An 18,544-nucleotide genomic window follows, 5' to 3' on the forward strand; every position below is an offset into this window, starting at 1 on the left:
TTTCCACCAGACTAAGAGCAGAAAAGAGAAGTGCAAGGCTCGTGGGTCAACGTCCACCCATCTGTAAACAAGGTTATGATACTTTGTGTGCTAATGTGCAGTTATCGTCATATCGGTCAACATACAGACAAAATACGTAAGTCTTTCTAGTAGTTTAACATACAATAGATGAGCCACAACCCCAAACCAACTAATAATAAATTAATAATAGCTGCCCAAATTGTTAGCTGTTACCTCAACTCTCTCGGCGAGAGGACAATCAGTACACATGGTTATAACAAACAGCCCATAACTTTGGCTTAATGTAATCACTGGTCATGTGGAAGCTGGATAGGTTAATCGCGTGTGAGTGCATGTATACACATGCAATATGTCAGTCCAACTCCCACTAGTTTCTTGTTAGCTGAATAGCTGGCAAGTTAAAGTGAAAACGTATGATTTTGTAAAATGTTTCCTAATACAACATAAACACAAATACATTTAAGAAGTTATCAGTCAGTATTTTGTGTGAATTAAAGTTGTTGTTTGTGACTGAGGTGATACACATGAGCTTGTACATCTATCTGTGTGCATGCAGTCCTTTTTATCCCTTCACTGATTTCTCTGTGAACAGGGTCTCAATATCAGTAGAAAAATAGTAAAAAGGTCAAAGAATGTAGGTCAAAGAGAAATAAAACTTTGATTCTGTGTATGTGGTCTCTTGAAAGAGCTGCATTGTATTTACCAGTGTCAGTGTTCACAAGATGGTTATGGGGCCAAAAACAATGTTTAATTTTGTGATTTCATCATGCACTTTCATAGGATTCGAAGAAAAGAATCACACAATAAGCCTTAATGATGAGTTTCCTGATACTTCAACTCAAATTATAACCGCACAAACAAACCAAATATTACATAACTCCTGAACAGTTTAGCCAGCAAAAATAAAATCGATTCAATCATGCTCATCTCTATTTAAAACTATTCTTAGTGAGGTTGACCCTCTAACAAGAAACAATACCACTACTTAAAGGTTTCAGTATGTACTTTGAAAACCAAATGTGTTATGTTAAAACGTCATGGGAGAAAGAAAGCCAGCTTTCCGTTTTGTCTGCACGGCAAGGAGACACCATAAAATGTATACTGTTCCAGGCCGGGCTTTGAAGTTGTAATCACTACTGATTATAGCACATTGAAATAACTGCTTGTTGACAGTAAGATTATTCACAAATACCCATAGTAGTCAATGTCACATTCGAAGAATGGGAAAATACAGATATTGTGTGCAAGGGAAAAGAATAGCTCACATGAATTTGGTTATGTGGTTGAAACCAAACTCATGATCTGTACCCTTGGGTTTGATAAAATAAATAGTTACTCACGAGAACTAGTAGCCTACACTGTCACTAGAAACCTGTCTGCATAAAATGTTTTCCATCTAAGTTACATGGTATTTAAACTTTATACCATACGTCGTCATGAACTGCTGCAAAGTTTCTCCACGGTATTCATCCTGTGTAATTTTTTTTACGACAAACATTTATCATAATTTGTCCACATTAGACAATGGACACCAACTCACACAGGGGAAAAAATCTATTGACAGTTATTGGAATGCAACTAAAACAACTTGTCTGTACATGTATGCTACCCATTATATTTAAATTGCCGCTATCAATTTCATTGTAATAGTTGCCAAAATCAATTGACAAAGAATGAGTACCTGTGACTGGAAAAAAAAAAAAAGTCCTTTGTAATTGTGCATTTCCATACTTTGGCTAAAAACCCAATCTGTAATAAACTTAATCCACCCAAAGCAGACGTGAAGTTTGCACTGTATATTTGTGTACTTCACTCGTCATGTCTCATTAATGTCAACTCTTGTAATGTAATCCGCCATGTAATGAGCTTTTGGGGGGGCGGGGGGGGGGGGGGGGGTGCAACCTCATTATGTACTATACACAGTGAATTTGTCATCACACATCTGTGCTGCTTTACTTCTGACTGCCATTGACAAGGTCAGATGTGCTTGAAAGGCTCCACTTGAGTTTCTTTACCGAGACACAATATCAGATAGACCTCAGTGGTTTTCAGTAGGAGTTTGACCTTGGTATATCAAAGACTTTGCGGGCCATTGTATGCCCCAGCTTTGGGCACACGCCAACTTTTTTGCTTCTGTTGGGAATTCAAGATGGTTGCATTATGCTTCAGTGTATTCTATGCCACCCTGCACTGCATCTTGAAACAGCCTAGATTTTTGGGGCTTGACAAAGAGTCATGCAGATATAGGGACTGGCCATCTCAACATGCATGAGTGTTTTTAAAAAAAAAAAAAAAAAAAAGCGCAAAATTAGCCTAAAACAGTTTTTTCTTATCTTTCCACATTTACCAAAAGATAAAGGTATGGACTATTTATGGTATACTTTATATACAGGATGTATATACAGTGAACACCACCAACTGTATACACAGTTACGGGGGAAAAAAATGACCACACTTGTTTCTTCAGTGTCTTGTTCATTTTAATGCCTGTTATATATATATATACATATATACATATATACATATATACATATATATATATACATATATACATATATATATATATACATATATATATACGTATATATATATATACGTATATATATATATATGTATATATATATATATATGTGTGTATATGTGTATATATATATATGTGTGTATATATATATATATATATATGTATATGATGTGTGTGTATATATATACATTATATATATATATATATATATATATATATATATATATATATATAAAATGTATTTATATATATATATAATGTATATATATGTAATTCTATTTCCATCTGTAAGACTGATAATTTAGTTTAGTTTAACTAGTTTATTTTTTACTCAAATAAGTGCTGTTCATTGTTGTCCAGTGTTCATATTTTGTGTGCATGTTTCATATGGCAGGTCGTGGTGATATCCTGCCCCAGTTGGACTGCGCGATGCAGGATGTCAGTGACAAATACATTCTTCTGGAAGAAATTGAGAAAGAGGCCCTGAGGAAAGCACTGATAGAGGAAAGACAGAGACTCTGCTCTTTCGTAACCATGCTACGGCCTGTAGTGGTAAGCACTAAGTCGTAGTGTTAACATCTGGATCGCCCTGCAGCACCTCTTGTTCGATACTCAGAAAAAATATTTATGTTTAATGTAATACATGTATACATTTGCATAAAATAGATGCTGTAAGTGTTTTGCACTTTGATGTGTCAATGCTTATCATGATGGCTCATTCTCCTCTACCGTGAAAAATTCTTACAGGATGAAGAGATTTCAATGTTGGGAGAGGTCACCCATCTCCAGGCCATATCTGATGACCTCAAATCACTGACCTCTGATCCCCAAAAGCTACCCCTTGCCAGTGAACAAGTAATACACCAGTATTTAGCAGATTTTTTTGAATCACTTTCTAATGTTTCCCTACTCTTCATATGTACAAGTATAATCATGTTTGTTCCTCTCAGGTGATCTTGGATCTGAAAGGTTCAGACTATAGTTGGTCATACCAAACTCCACCCTCTTCCCCTAGCACCACTACATCCAGGAAGTCCAGCATGTGCAGGTAAAAACACAACAGCCACACAATAAAAACAGAAATAGGGACAATTCTTAAATAAGGTGTACATTTACCCACTAATGATTTGAATGAACATGATGGCATTGCAAATGTCATGTAGTTTTGTCGAAAGCATCTGTCAGTTGTGCCCCCTAGTGGTGGACATTTGTTGTAACTGACGTTATCAATGCTTCACTGTGCTACAATATCCGGAGTACGATGATGTCAGAGGGAGATCCACTTTTTATCAAATGGCAGTTCAGATCAGGTCATCGATTCAGTTTGTTTTGCCATGCAATGGTGGGTTCCATCCAATTCAAAATATCTATGTTTTTAATCCTGTGTATTACTTTGTGCCAGATAAACAGACTTTTGTACAAAAGTATGTATGAAATCACAGTTAACCAGTATCACAGTTAACCAGTATAGAGTCAGCTTGCTAACTGAATCATGTTGCTAAGTAAAGGCCCACCATGTGCTACTTAAATGCCAACATTATCCAAAAATGTCCACCCTGTCAGCAAACTCGCATATTTGCTATTTGTACGTACAGTGTCTGCTTGTAGTTAACTTATAAAAAGAAGATAGTGTGGGAGCTTGACAAATATGCATTTCTAACAGCATAGCATCTGCTTAATACAATGGACATGAAGTTCAATGAAAAAGCTCAACTTTTGGGGGGTGAAATGGGGAAGTCGCAGCGGTCCCTCATGGTGATATTAACTCTTCTGGGACAGGTTCATTAATCTTCGTTGATTTTTTCACATGATGTCAACAGCAGAATGATCTCAGAAGTCTACGGAAACATTTTGCATGCAAATTTAAGAAAAATGCTACTAACCAAATTGGGTGGTCAGTCTCCAGATGTAAATCCACTTGAGCATGTATTTTATCTGCTAAAGAGGAGAAAAGCATCACAACATATGAATTCAAAAATAATTTTGATCACCGAAAACTGTTATTTACTTATAGTACAAGTTACAAATTATGCTATCTTCCGATTTCTGTATAAGATCCAGATGTCAATCAGAATCGGGAAATAAAAGCCAATCTGTTTTTATGTTAATATTTAGATTTCAAAGCCAAATGTTTTCAGTCTACAGCAAAAATAAAGGGGCTGGCCTCACATACATAGTTGGGACGTTGTGTTAAATAAAAACAGAATACAATAATTTGCAAATCATGTTCGACCTATATTTAATTGAATACACTACAAAGACAAGATATTTAATGTTCAAACTGATACATTTTATTGTTTTTTAGCAAATAATCATGAACTTAGAATTTTATGGCTGCAAGACGTTCCAAAAAAGCTGGGACCGGTGGCAAAAAAGACTGAGAAAGTTGAGGAATGCTCATCAAACACCTGTTTGGAACCTGTTTTCATGGACGCCCCTGCTTATTTCAGCAAGACAATGCCAATCCACATTCTGCACGTGTTACAACAGCGTGGCTTCGTAGTAAAAGAGTGCAGGTACGAGACTGGCCTGCCTGCAGTCCAGACCCGTTTCCCATTGAAAATGTGTGGCGCATTATAAAGCGTAAAATACGACAACGGAGACCCCGGACTGTTGAACAGTTGAAGCTGTACATCGAGCAATAATGGAAAAGAATTCCACCTTCAAAGCTTCAACAATTAGTGTCCACAGTTCCCAAACGTTTATTAAATGTTGTTAAAAGAAAAGGTGATGTAAACATGACCCTGTCCCAGCTTTTTTAGAATGTGTTGCAGCCATAAAATTCTAAGTTCATGATTATTTGCTAAAAACAATCAAGTTTTTCAGTTTGAACATTAAATATCTTGTCTTTGTAGTGTATTCAATTAAATATAGGTCGAACATGATTTGCAAATTATAGTATTCTGTTTTTATTGATGTTTAACACAACGTCCCAACTTCATTGGAATTGGGGTTGTACATCCACCTCCCTATGTGCAATAGGTAAGTCTCTTATGCTGGTTGTTGGGCTGTTTTGACTGAAGTGGCCTCAGTCACTGTCTGCTAAATCATTGTGAGCTGTGCTAATTATTTCCTACCCTGTTTCCTCCACATACGCCAATTCTCTGCCTTCCTCATTTCCTCTTTTTCTCTCCACTTTATGCAAATTCCATTCTTGTATTCACCTCTTTGGGTGCCCTTGGTTCTCTGCTCCTCCTGTCAATGTCCCCTCCTCCCTCCCTTCTCTGCCACAGTAGTCTTAACAGTGTTAACAGTAGTGACTCCAGGGGATCAAGTGGCTCTCACTCTCATTCTCCTTCCTCCTCTTCTTCCTCCTCTTCCTCACACCACCTCTTCCACCACCACCAACCTCGCCAACGGAACCGCAGCTCCACGCTGTCCCAGCAGGCCCCGGCTCGCCTCTCCAGCATCTCCTCCCACGACTCTGGCTTCATCTCTTCATCACATGACCAGTACACATCCTCCAAGCCATCGTCACCAATGCCGACGAAAAGCAAGGTGAGAAGAAGCTCTCTGCTACACACTCAGTGACATCGGAAAGATGCGCAGTATGTGACGTATCAAGAGAAATTATTTACAATCTGAGTGGTAGGATGTAGACATTAATTCTATACCTAACCAGCCTTTGGAGCAAAAACTTTATGTGACTGTGGTTGGGTTATTACAGCTTGACTCCACAGGAAATTAGTGCGCCTCCATTGCCCAGGGGCAAAGCAGGTCACCCCCATCCTGCTATTAAACAGTCCAGCGCTTTGACAAACTGTGGTTTGGAGAGGCTCGAGCAACCTCAGTTAATTTTGACCAAATGTGCATTTTAAACGTAACACACAGTCGGCCGGGAGCACTTTTAGTGTATCCTTATTCACGCGCCTCATTTTTGAAATTCAATAAAAAAAACATTAGTGAGAATGTGGTTGGTCTGTGTTGGCTTTGTGTGGTTTGGGATAAATCATGAGCACGGCTGCATTAGTTATTTTGTATGCATGCTGCATCCCATTGAATGTCCCCCCCGGGCATGCTGGAGCCTATCCCAGCTATGTTCGGGCGAGAGGCGCGGTACACCCTGAATCGGTCGCCAGCCAGTCGCAGGGCACATACAAACAAACAAACAAACATTCACACCTACGGGCAATTTAGAGTCTTCAATTAACCTACCCTGCATGTTTTTGGGATGTGGGAGGAAACCGGAGTACCCGGAGCAAAACCACGCGGGCACGGGGAGAACATGCAAACTCCACACAGGCGGGGACGGATTTGAACCCGCGTCCTCAAAACTGTGAGGCAGATGTGCTAACCACCGTGCTGATATCAAGGAAGGATATCGAAAAAATGCTCAAATGGCTTGCCAGTGTTCTGTGATGTTGCATGCACAAGTGCATTGACCATAGGTTTTTAAACCCTAACCCATGAATGCCAATCTTTTAAAGTATGTCCTTTTTAAAGAAGCAAAAAAAGTGTGTAACCATACAGTACTTGGTTGAACAACAGAACCTACCCGGAGTACCCGGAGAAAACCCACACAGGCACGGGGAGAACATGCAAACTCCACACAGGCGGGGACGGATTTGAACCCGCGTCCTCAAAACTGTGAGGCAGATGTGCTAACCACCGTGCTGATATCAAGGAAGGATATCGAAAAAATGCTCAAATGGCTTGCCAGTGTTCTGTGATGTTGCATGCACAAGTGCATTGACCATAGGTTTTTAAACCCTAACCCATGAATGCCAATCTTTTAAAGTATGTCCTTTTTAAAGAAGCAAAAAAAGTGTGTAACCATACAGTACTTGGTTGAACAACAGAACCTACCCGGAGTACCCGGAGAAAACCCACACAGGCACGGGGAGAACATGCAAACTCCACACAGGCGGAGCCGTGATTTGAACCCCGGTCCTCAGAACTTTGAGGCGGATGTGCTAACCGGTCGGACACCGTGCCGCCGGTCACTGAAATATGAATGTTAAATCTCCAATATGATGACGCTTTCTTATCCTTGATGCAAAGAGGGAAAAAAAGGACAGGACCATTCCATTTAGCAAGCCTAACACCCCCAACATAACACTGCCATTTATTTAATTTTGATGCACTTCCTGCTTTACCGTTACCACAGCCGCTATGGTCATATGACTGCACATCTGACTAACTGCTGAGAGCTATGGAAAAGTTCCCTGCGCTGTCTGACATACCGCTTGTGTCGCTGACTGTCTGTCTGTTTGTGTATGTCCTCTGCTACCGTCTTTTGTCCCGCCCGCTGCTGCTTTGCTTGCTGTCCCAGCCGTGTGCCAGTTCCAGCTCCTCTGACGTGTCAGAGTCTGGGCACCTTCACAGTGACTTGAGCAGTGACCCCGCTTCTCTAGCAGCAGCTGATGCTCTTCCTCCACATACTGTCGACAAGGTGAAACACTTTTACTCATTCAGTAAATTACCCGCATCCCTGCATTGTACTAAACCTCATACTTGGCAAAAAAATGACATCAACACGGCTGTTTACCCTCACATGACAATAAAATTCTGACGCGCTAAAAGAAAGGGTGACCTATCTTGAACTCGAAACCCAATGACATCTACCGGTATATTATTTTTCCTCTTCAGTTTTATTTTCTTTTAGCTGTTCTTCATTGTGTTGTGCCATTTTGATATCCAGGGTGGGTGAAAACGAAGTAGGCATTAAAATTAGTACTACAATTGTCATTCCTGGTATGATTTTATTGAAACAAAGGATACATGTTGTTTATTACATGGAGCAAAGAAAGTCAAGATAAGAAGATAAGAAAAAGAAAGCAGCTATCTTAGCTCACTCCTGAATGGTCAAGTGACTGGCCATCTGGAAAATAAGAACTAAGATAATAGAAATGCTGTCTGTTTAAAAATGTTTTTCTAAGAACTAAAGTGATACTAAAAATTCTATAAGCAATTTCTAATCAGAATCAGAATCGTCTTTGCCAAGTATGTCAAAAACACACAAGGAATTTGTCTCCGGTAGTTGGAGCCGCTCTAGTACGACAACAAAATATTTTTGACTTATTATAATAACAATCAAAATAAGGCATTGAGTAACTAATGCCTCGTTAGATTTCACCCTCCCTGTTTGTGGTGTTTTGCTTTTATTTCATACCATTTATTTTTTCATTCATTCATCCCATTGTTTGTTTCTGTTCTCTTTTTGTTATCCTCCCACCCACATACACAAGCAGCTGTCCAATGGCTTTGACCACTACAGCCCACCCAACTCCCCTACTAATGCTGGGAGTTTGAGCTCAGGCTCCAGCACAGCCTTCCCCTTCTTCCCTCCATCCTCCACTTCCTCGTCCTGCCCAACAGGGCCATGGTCACGTCCCGCCTCAGCACTGCTGCCAGACTGCCCGATGGGCTCTCTCATGGTGCCGTCCTCTCGTGTTCCCAGCTGGAAGGTTCGTCTCCAAGATTGTCTGGGGTCTGATCACCATGCCATGCTTTTTTTTCTTTAAAAAAAGAACAATTAAAATAAGGAAGGAAGAAATGTCCAAGGTGTATAATGAATGTTTTAGTTTGGCAAAAACTACACCACCAAATTTCATGTGTAAATTCTGTATATGCACAACCTAGCTTACATCTGCTTTCGGCAAAACGGGTCTAAGCATTTCCTCCCGATTTGGGTGAATGCCGGAGGGAGCTGTGACAAAACCCTCTCGGAACATTAAACATCTACAATGTATTTTTATTATTTAGAGTTCTAACTACAGAGCCACCAAAGATCACAATATTTAATGTCTAGGTTTACATCAGTGATTCCCAATCAGTGTGCCGTGGCACATTAGTGTTCCATGAGAACTCTTCAGGTGTGCCGTGGGAAATTATCTAATTTCACTTAATATGTCAGAACATTATTATTTATGAAAAATAATAGATCTTTGTTCATCTATCCTTCTATTAGATGGCAAAAAGTACGTAATTGACAGGTGTATCCATGTTTTGTAGCATTTTAGTTTGTAGGTGTGCTGTGAGATTTTTCAAATATAAAATATGTGCCTTGGTCCAATAAAGGTTGCAAATCACTGGTTTATATACATCACATTTCTATGACTATATGATATACATGTATACAACTTTTGTCCGAAGACATCAGCCATAAAGAAAACAAAGTTTCAGCAAGTTGGGCTTCAATCATGTAATTAAACCGTAGTCGTGCTCATTAGCGTAGCATACACAGGAAGTCAGCTTTCCCCTTTTCCGGGTTTGGTCACGTGACGGTCTACATGTAGTGGATTGTTCTGCGGAACACAGATTTGTCTTTCTTTCCAGGACTGGGCAAAGCCAGGGCCATACGACCAGCCCATGGTCAATACATTGAGAAAGAAGAAGGACAAGGGGCCACCAGCTGTATTGGACAGTAACGGTGTTACAGGCAGGGAGAGCAGCGCACCGCAAAACCTTTCGACCACTACTCCGGCTCTATCCGAAATGCACACTCCTCAAAAAGTGTCACTGGATGAAAAGAACAGGACAGCACCAATCAAGGTTACTCATCATGAGTAAATACTACCATGTTATATGCATGTACTGAGACTCCCTACTCCATCTTCAAATGTATTCATGGCTCCAGGCTGATGAGTTTGAGGCCCATGATGAACTGGCTCTAGCGTTATCAAGAGGCCTGGAACTTGATGGCCAGAGGTCCAGTCGGGACTCAATCCAGTGCTCCAGTGGATACAACACTCAGACCAATACACCCTGCTGCTCCGAGGACACTATACCTTCACAAGGTAACAGTCACCACCATTTTTAAAGCTCAGCGTTGTCAGTACACTGACTTCTCTGCGTTTCTTCCCCTCCAGTGTCAGATTACGACTATTTTTCAATGGCCGGGGAACAGGATCCTGAGCAACAGCAGTCCGAATTCGACAAGTCGTCCACCATCCCGAGAAACAGTGACATCGGCCAGTCCTACCGGCGCATGTTTCAGACCAAGCGGCCCGCCTCCACAGCCGGCCTGCCCAGCACTCAGCCTCCTTACGCTGTCCAAGGGGGCTACCCCAATGGAACCTGTCCCTCAACACCCACACACGCATATACATCTACTGGCCCTTATCCACCTACTCCAACAGGTACACATCACACTTTTACAGTCACACATCCATTAAGTAGAGCATGGGTGTCTAAGTAATTACTGGTATGGTTCTGTCCCTACAGGTAGTTCAAATCATGGGTTTTATTCTGGATCCCATAATGTCTCTGGCTCCTATTCTACAGGCCATGGTCCAGTTATTGTCACCCCGGGTGTTGCCACAATCCGCCGCACCCCTTCCTCCAAACCCTCCGCCCGCCGCTCAGGCTCGGTTGTAGGTACAGGTCCCATTCCTATTCGCACGCCAGTCGTCCCAGTAAAAATTCCAACGGTTCCCGACATGTCGGGTGTGGTAAATGGGAGCAAGGGTATAGAGGAGATCGGAGGGAGTCCAGATTCTCCTACATTTCCACAAGGCGACAATGCTGGAGCGCTGCCCGTGGCGTCTTGGAGCGGTCAGGCTTCGACCAATCCTCCCACCGTCCCGCTGCCCAACCAACTGGCCCAGCAGCACCCTCACAGTGAGCCAGGAGGAGAGGAGGCAGATGGCAACATGTTGGTGGCCATCCGCAACGGAGTCAAGCTCAAGAGGACTCTCACCAATGACCGCTCAGCACCTCGGATCGCGTGAGCACAACGACACAAAAAGTCAAGAGCGTTTGAGAGAGAGAAGATAAAGTTTAAGGCATCTCATTTTATTCAACAGGCAAATTTCACCTGTTCACCTGTTTTTGTGCAGGTTCTACTATTAGAATACCTCTCTTCGCAATGCAGGTATCAGATGTGAGCTTAGGATCTCAGCAATGAGATCACTTTGTCTGGTTCGTGATGCCTCAAAAAATATATCAATGATACAAACGTAATAACAATAGTGGATTGCAGAACACATCTGGTAATGTACATGCTGTACCATGATTCAACCCAAAACATGTTAGGGTGGCCATTTTTTGACCTAGAGCAGGAAGTTTTTTTTTGCTGAATTTAGTCAATTGCTGGTTAATTTCAGAAGTACAAAAAAATAGGACCATGTCATTGTGTAGAATAAACTGGGACACACCCAATGTGATCTGAGTCATCATCTGAAGTGGGCATCAAGTTTAGCCTGATGTTCTAGTTAATGTTGTTGTTTCTTACTGCTTTTTCGTATATGTATTCCTCTTACCTGGCCAAATTGTTGCTGTATGTCCATGTTGCCAAAAAGCGTGTTGCTGCTTTTCACACTTAACATTTATTTATCTCGTCATGCTCTTCCACACTGCCCGACGCTTTTAGCATGATTCCTCTCAACAGGATATGTAGCAGCAGTGTTGTCTTTAACGTTATACAGCCAGTTGTGCACTACATCAGCCTTTTTCGTAGCATTTATTAGCCACACTGCCTCATAACGGCGGAGTCATTCGCACATAGACCGTACTAATAAATGTAAAAAAAAAAAAAAAAATAAAAAAATGTATATATTGAACGCTTAAATTTAGTTATAAACAAAATTCTACAAACGTTTTGTTTTTCACAACAATGTGTAACATTTATTCTGTAATCTGTGGACAAGCTCAAAGGTCGGTGTTGGAAATATATCAATGACGATGTGGAGACAAGTCCATAACAAAATTGTATTATTTAAGAAGTACTGTAGTTTTCTTTATACAGGACAATAAGTTTTTGCAGCAACATGAGGTTTCACTTCACACTTTTGTGTGTTAGCATTTAATTTTAAGCACTGTCAGATCATGGTGACTACATAATGAGGCATGTAAATATTATTTAGCTGTACAAGCATTTTAATTTATTTTCTCTTTATTTTGCAAAGTCTTCAGTTTAAATCAACATATGAGTGATTCACACCCATGCAATCTGATTTTCTGGCAGCAGTGCAGTATACTCTGGGTCTATTATTTCACACCTACATTTGCAGTATAACCTGTATTTTGTCAGTTGACTGGTTAGAAAGTTAAATAAAAAAAAAAGTATATTTAGCTGGCTTGAAGGTCTCCACACAAGCTCATCCATATTTGTAATCGTGACAATTCATCAGTATTATTAATGTGGAGCTACATTAAGTGCAGTCTTCCCCCAAAATTCTTTAGCCTAAAATTTGTCATTTATGTGTTCTACTCTAACCTGACGTAACCAAAACTACTTTCGCTTCAGCAGTCTGCTTGTATAAAACTTGTATTATCCACCTTGGAATGTTCATATTTAAATGACTAGTATAGCAGTTCTATATTATATCAGAGTTCCTTATTCTGTATCCAATGACAAAAAAAATATACTGTCTGTTTTGAGGAGTGTAAAGTCGTTGTTTTAGTTCTGGTTTGTAATTTCACTCACAGTGCGTTTGATATATTTACCTGTCAATGAACAGTTCAACGGGTAATTTGTTTTCAAAAGTACACAGTTGTTATTTTGTGCAATGGCAATGTCAGCAATTACAATAAACAAACAGTAACAAAAAGACATTTTTGCAGCTATTTTGTCCTACTTTACCTCCTCAGAGATATTTCTTTTTCTTTCCTCTCAAATCAGGCAAATTGTGGTGAACAGGAGACCTGTGTTCAAATACTGCAGTTTCCTCTCACATTACAAAGACATCCATGTTTCAACTCTACGCTGTTTATGGGTGTGAATGTGCACGTGAATGCTTGTTTGTTTATATGCCCCCTCACCGAGCTGTTTAGCCCGCCTCGTGCCTTTCTTTGGTCGGCTGGGAGGGGACCACCGATGGAGAAAATGGATGGATAACAACCACGCGCGTGTATAGTTTTGGCCACCAGGGGTCAGTGTTGGCTGGGCTTTTCACGATCACGTTACATGAGTTTCCACCGTGATATGCATCGCTCTGAAAACACTCATCTAATCAATAAACGTGTATTAAAACAATCGAAAACACAAAGCCTTATAAACAAATGGACCTATACTGGATGCTTTGCTTTCATGTGAATTATGTTAACCGTCATAGTGAGAACACTGTCCTAGGGTAGAAATAAGTACTACAGGTACATGCTTTTTCCACGCAGTCATCAAGTGACTAGACGAGCACTTCACGTGCGGAAAAGGGGCAATAATGCGATCACACGCTACTGTAGTTTTAACGTTGATGAATACAAAAAAGCTTACATTATAGCACGATATATTTTTCAACAGTGATCCTGCCAGCTTATAAAAGGTAAACTGTTTTAATATTTACAAATGATATTTACAATATAATACCTCTTTTGTTTTTTTCCAGTTGAAATAGTGTAGAATAGTCGACCTTAGTAAGCGTTAGATACAGTACAAATGTATCATGGTTTATTTCCACTTCCGGAACGTGCTGACGTCAAGTGGTGACGTGGGGGAAAAGCTGCTCTGTCATTGGTCACTTGTGTCACTCGCTTCCAGTGGCTCCAGTTGTCTCGCGTCCACCTCACAGCGTCCAAGTCAAGCGAAGGGTGCACCCACCGGCGCTATGCCTGCTAATAGAGTCATTTACGGCCCTATTGCCATTAAAAAGCGTCGGCTGTAAAGGTTTTTACCGCACGGCGAGTGAAAAGAAGACATATGCGTGGAGACAGTCGCCGTTGTTGTTCTTCTCCGTTTTATCCGCGAGCTCGTCGGACGGGACAGCCGAGCGTCGAGTGAGGTGAGCCAAGTTGCACTTGGATTGGGACCGTTATCGCCTCATTTTCGAGCCTCGGGCGTCCCAGTGGGCGCGGGGGTGACACTCTTGCTTTATTGCGACAGCCACGCCTGCTTTCAGCCCTCAAATGGGTTTTCGTTTGACCGCTTCTGAATCTAACGGGACTTGTTCCATGACCCTCCAGATTCCCGACCCATACTGCCACCGTCCTCCTCCGCCGAGAGATGCTGCCCCGCCTGCGGGGAGTCCTGCGGCCCGTCCTCTACCTGAGAGCCGGGAGGGGGCCGCTCCGAGCCGGACCCTCTGTGTCCGTCCCGGGTGTGTCGACCGCAGAGCTTCCGCCCTCCGCGCTGTTTCAACGGCGTCACCTCGGCACACACCCGCTGAAGGAGCCCGTGGAGCCCCTCAACTCGCCCCGCGGAGCGAAGGAGTTTATTTATAGCCTCCATCCGTCTGAGCGAACCTGCCTGCTGCGGGAACTGCACCGGTTCGAGTCCATTGCCATAGCTCAAGGTGGGTGACAGACTGGGTACGGTAGCCTGTTGTTGTTGGGTTTTTTTGGGGGGGTGGTGGCCTGTAAGTCACCCTTTTAATGGTCAATGTCATGTGGCGATTCTAGGATCAGAGGTTCTGTTGTTCAACCAAGTACTGTATGGTTACACACTTTTCTAGCTTGTTTAAAAAGGACATACTTGAAAAGATTGACATGCATGGGGTTGGGGTTAAAAACCTACGGTCAGCGCACCTGTGCATACATCCTCACAAAACGATGGCAAGCCGTCTGAGCATTTTTTTCCCCATATCTCCGATATCGGCACCGGTTAGCACATCCGCTCCACAGTTTTGAGGACCCGGGTTCAAATCCGGCCTCGCCTTGTGTGGACTTTGCATGTTCTCCCCTGTGCCTGTGTGGGTTTTCTCCGCGTATTCTGGTTTCCTCCCACACAAAAAAAAAACGCGCGTGGTAGGTTAATTGAAGACTCTAAATTGCCCGTAGGTGTGAATGTGAGCGCGAATGGTTGTTTGTTTCTAGGTGAGTTTTAAACAGCCCTTGTAATTGATACCAGTTGATTGTGTAGGCGTACCTTGCTGAAGTGTCTGGGGAGTTCAGGGTGTACCCCGCCTCTCGCCCGAAGTCAGCTGGGATAGGCTCCAGCACCCCCCCGATCCTAGTGAGGATAAGCGCAATGCAAAATAGATGGACGGATGATATCCAGCGTCGGTCCGTATAGTAGTACGCGCTTTGTCCCCATGAGTTGGACAACGTTGGCCTACTTGTAGGACAACCACATGTTACTGTCAGACAAAACTGTATTAGTTGACAACAGGTGACATGAAATTCTACGAGTTAACATTTAGCGCTACAATTACTAATAGTGTAGTAATATCAACTAGTGCACAGTTTTGCCTTACAAGTAACATAGTCCTGTCCTACTGACTGACTAATTAATGCAGCCGCGAGCGTCATTTCCATGTATTGAATAATAATGAACTCCCCAGACACTTCAGTAGGTACGCCTACACAATCAACTGGTATCAATTACAAGGGCTGTTTAAAACTCAACATCAATACATTTGCAAAGTCTTTTTAAAGCATGTATTTTCTTTATTGGAACTCATTAGATAATACAGGTGTACCTAATGTCAGCTAGTGGGAATCACAGCATCTGTTATTGAATCAATCCCCCCCCCCCCCCCCCCCGGGTGTCATTTTGCCTCAACTGCAATCTCTAACCTTTGACCTTCCTGCGTGTAAAGGAAATCATCTATTGACTGGGATCAATTGGTCACGTTTAACTCTCATTTTCTGAAACCATCAATCAATCGTCATATGTGAGACGTTTTGTGTCCGGTGGGACATTCGGTCATATAATTCACATTTTGTCATTGATAGGTTAGAACGCTGAAGGTGTCTTCAAGCCGGTAAAGCAACGGACATCAACTGTGGAACCTAAAATTTCAACTTCCAATTTGTTAAGCTTTGGAAGCAATTTTTATCATAAGACAAAATGGAAACAAAAATAATCGGATCCATGGTCGCAGGCAAATTTGGGGTTGAATTTTGAATTGTACAACTTTCAGGGATGTCGAACTTTAGAGGTTCCACTGTATTTGTAAAGCACATTCAGGAGGCCCGTTGTTCCGATTGGAACTTTGAAAGTTTTGCCACATGATAACTCCTCAGAATATAATCACAATTTACGTGAGTGTTACATGTTGCCTTGTTTTTATTACTCATTGCACGTGGAAAGAGTTGATGATGTGTCGCTGTGCATTTTATAAGCACACCAAAACATGACGCTGCAAATCTTGGCCCGGTCCAAGCAACAAAATGCATTGATCGTTAGGACAGATCAATGAGTCAGGCAAGGAGAGCCATGCAGAAGCGGCTCTGCATTGTGAGACTTCGAAGGATTGTTTTGCACTCTTTGAGAGCAGAGATCCAACAGGGAGACTTTTTGTCATTGTCTTGGATGGCTTTCTTCTTCATCCTGGCATTGCAAGCTCAGCGACACACTTTAATCTCCGACCTTAAATCGAAAGTCAACCAGCATAAATGTCAACAAGCGCTAATCTCCAAGGCCCAAAAAATAACCCAATTTATAACTCCAATGGGCTCAACACTTTGCGTCAAAGTAAAAATAAACTCTTTAATGTGCAAATTCCTCCCCAGTTTTGGGAGTAAAATTATCTCCACTCACGCGATGAAATGTTCAAATGTTGAATGTGTCGCTCTCAATAGGCACCAGCAAATCATTGCTACACAGTAACTTATTCGGAATTGTGATGTGGTAAGGCTAATTGCTGTACATTTGAGAAATGAGACCATGACAGTTTGGAGGTTTTGTGGCTGAAAAATTGAAACGCTTAAGGTGTAAAAAATAAAATAAAATAAAAATGACTCAGTAGGCTGCTCCCTCCACAGTTATCGAGAATTTTGTTGTTGTTGTGGTAAATGTATTTGTTCCCCAACAAAGACATGACCAGGAAAAAAAAAACAATGGACGTGCATGCTAAATACTAACAATTCATCTTTAATGTACTAATACAACATGAGGTGTGACCACTGCTCAGCCTGGGTCACCAATAGGCCATTATTGCCCCCGTGGCAATGACGAGGTTATTAATAATAATAATAATATTTTTATGAGTCAGTATGACATAAAACAGATTTTAAAGCTGTAGTTTGACAGTATACCTATCGCGTTTCTTCAACTACAGGAAACCATTGTGACAATTCCACACTAAATGCAAAATTGCTTCCATTATGCATTGTTTTTAGTATTACTCCTGTCATTAGTGACTGTACCTATTGAGGTAACTTATTTGCAACGATCAGCTTTTTTTTTTTTTCTCCCCACCCCATGACCTGCGTGTCCAGATTCAAGTCTGCTGACGCCTTCACCTTCATCTATTTAAAACCCCACAGAGATTCTATTACCTGGTGCATATGCGGGCTGTAAAACAGTTGAATCAGTGACTATTGGTCACTTAAATTAAGTTACCTTTAACCCATAAGAATCTACATTTGTAATTCAATCTAGCTCTGTTATATTAAGATTCTAGAATGTAGCTGCTCACCTATTGTTTTTACAGGTGCCTGCGTTTAACATTTAAGCCTTGGCGCTCTCTGAGTGCGTTTGTTGTTGTTTTTTGAAAGCGAGGGGTCTCCCCTTTTCATTTCGCCATTGTTCCTCAGCTCATTTGTTTCCACACAGCTGTGCATCAGGCAGCCCATGGTGATCCTCACAGTCACACACACACACACACACACACACACAAACACACACGTCATTACAAACCGAGTGTTCAAAAAGGGCACCATTGCAATTCATTCCCATGTTGATATGAAGCAAAATTGATGCTTGCTGAATGTTTTGATGTCATTTCATGCAAGACAGATCCAAACACTATTAGTTTTTAGTCCAATGTGCAACATGTCTTTTGAGATTTATATACAGTGCCATGAAAAGGTATTTGCCCACATCTCAAATTCATTTTTTTTTTTTTTTTTGCGTAGTTTTCCCACTTTAATATTTAAGATCATCAAATATATGCAAATATCAGACCAAGATAACCCAAGTAAATATAAAATGCAGTTTTTAAATGGGGATTTTATTTATTAAAGAAAAAAAAAATCTAAGCTGCCTAGCCCTGTGTGGAAAAAGTAATTCCCTCTAAACCTAATAAGTGGTTGGGCCATCCTCAGCAGCAACAACTGAAATCAAGTGTTTTCTTGAACTGGCAATGAGTCTTTTACATCTCTGTGGAGATATTTGGGCCCACTCTTCCTTGCTGAATTGTTTGAATTCAGTAAAAATGAAGGGTTTTCGGACATGAGCGG

General features: G+C 41.3%; 2 protein-coding genes across 5 annotated transcripts in view; both read left to right on the forward strand.

Moving 5' to 3' along the window:
* Positions 1–13,037, forward strand: part of LOC133479114 (protein MTSS 1-like) — a 43,319-nt gene extending 30,282 nt beyond the window's left edge. The window contains exons 7-16 of one of the 4 annotated variants that reach the window (XM_061775631.1): positions 2,937–3,094; positions 3,290–3,397; positions 3,493–3,590; positions 5,776–6,040; positions 7,815–7,934; positions 8,734–8,949; positions 9,821–10,036; positions 10,122–10,281; positions 10,354–10,623; positions 10,709–13,037. In XM_061775631.1, coding sequence (XP_061631615.1) covers positions 2,937–3,094; positions 3,290–3,397; positions 3,493–3,590; positions 5,776–6,040; positions 7,815–7,934; positions 8,734–8,949; positions 9,821–10,036; positions 10,122–10,281; positions 10,354–10,623; positions 10,709–11,214 — 2,117 coding nt within the window. In that variant the 3' untranslated portion in view covers positions 11,215–13,037. The remainder of the gene's footprint in view (positions 1–2,936; positions 3,095–3,289; positions 3,398–3,492; positions 3,591–5,775; positions 6,041–7,814; positions 7,935–8,733; positions 8,950–9,820; positions 10,037–10,121; positions 10,282–10,353; positions 10,624–10,708) is intronic. The other 3 variants (XM_061775632.1, XM_061775634.1, XM_061775633.1) reach the window with 3 other exon arrangements.
* A 937-nt stretch (positions 13,038–13,974) lies between these two features.
* LOC133479115 (transmembrane protein 65-like) overlaps positions 13,975–18,544 on the forward strand; it is a 29,224-nt gene continuing 24,654 nt past the window's right edge. Inside the window, exons 1-2 of the mRNA XM_061775635.1 lie at positions 13,975–14,202; positions 14,384–14,712. Coding sequence (XP_061631619.1) covers positions 14,424–14,712 — 289 coding nt within the window. The 5' untranslated portion in view covers positions 13,975–14,202; positions 14,384–14,423. The remainder of the gene's footprint in view (positions 14,203–14,383; positions 14,713–18,544) is intronic.

Source organism: Phyllopteryx taeniolatus, chromosome 6, assembly GCF_024500385.1.
Source record: "Phyllopteryx taeniolatus isolate TA_2022b chromosome 6, UOR_Ptae_1.2, whole genome shotgun sequence".
Lineage (NCBI taxonomy): Eukaryota > Metazoa > Chordata > Actinopteri > Syngnathiformes > Syngnathidae > Phyllopteryx > Phyllopteryx taeniolatus.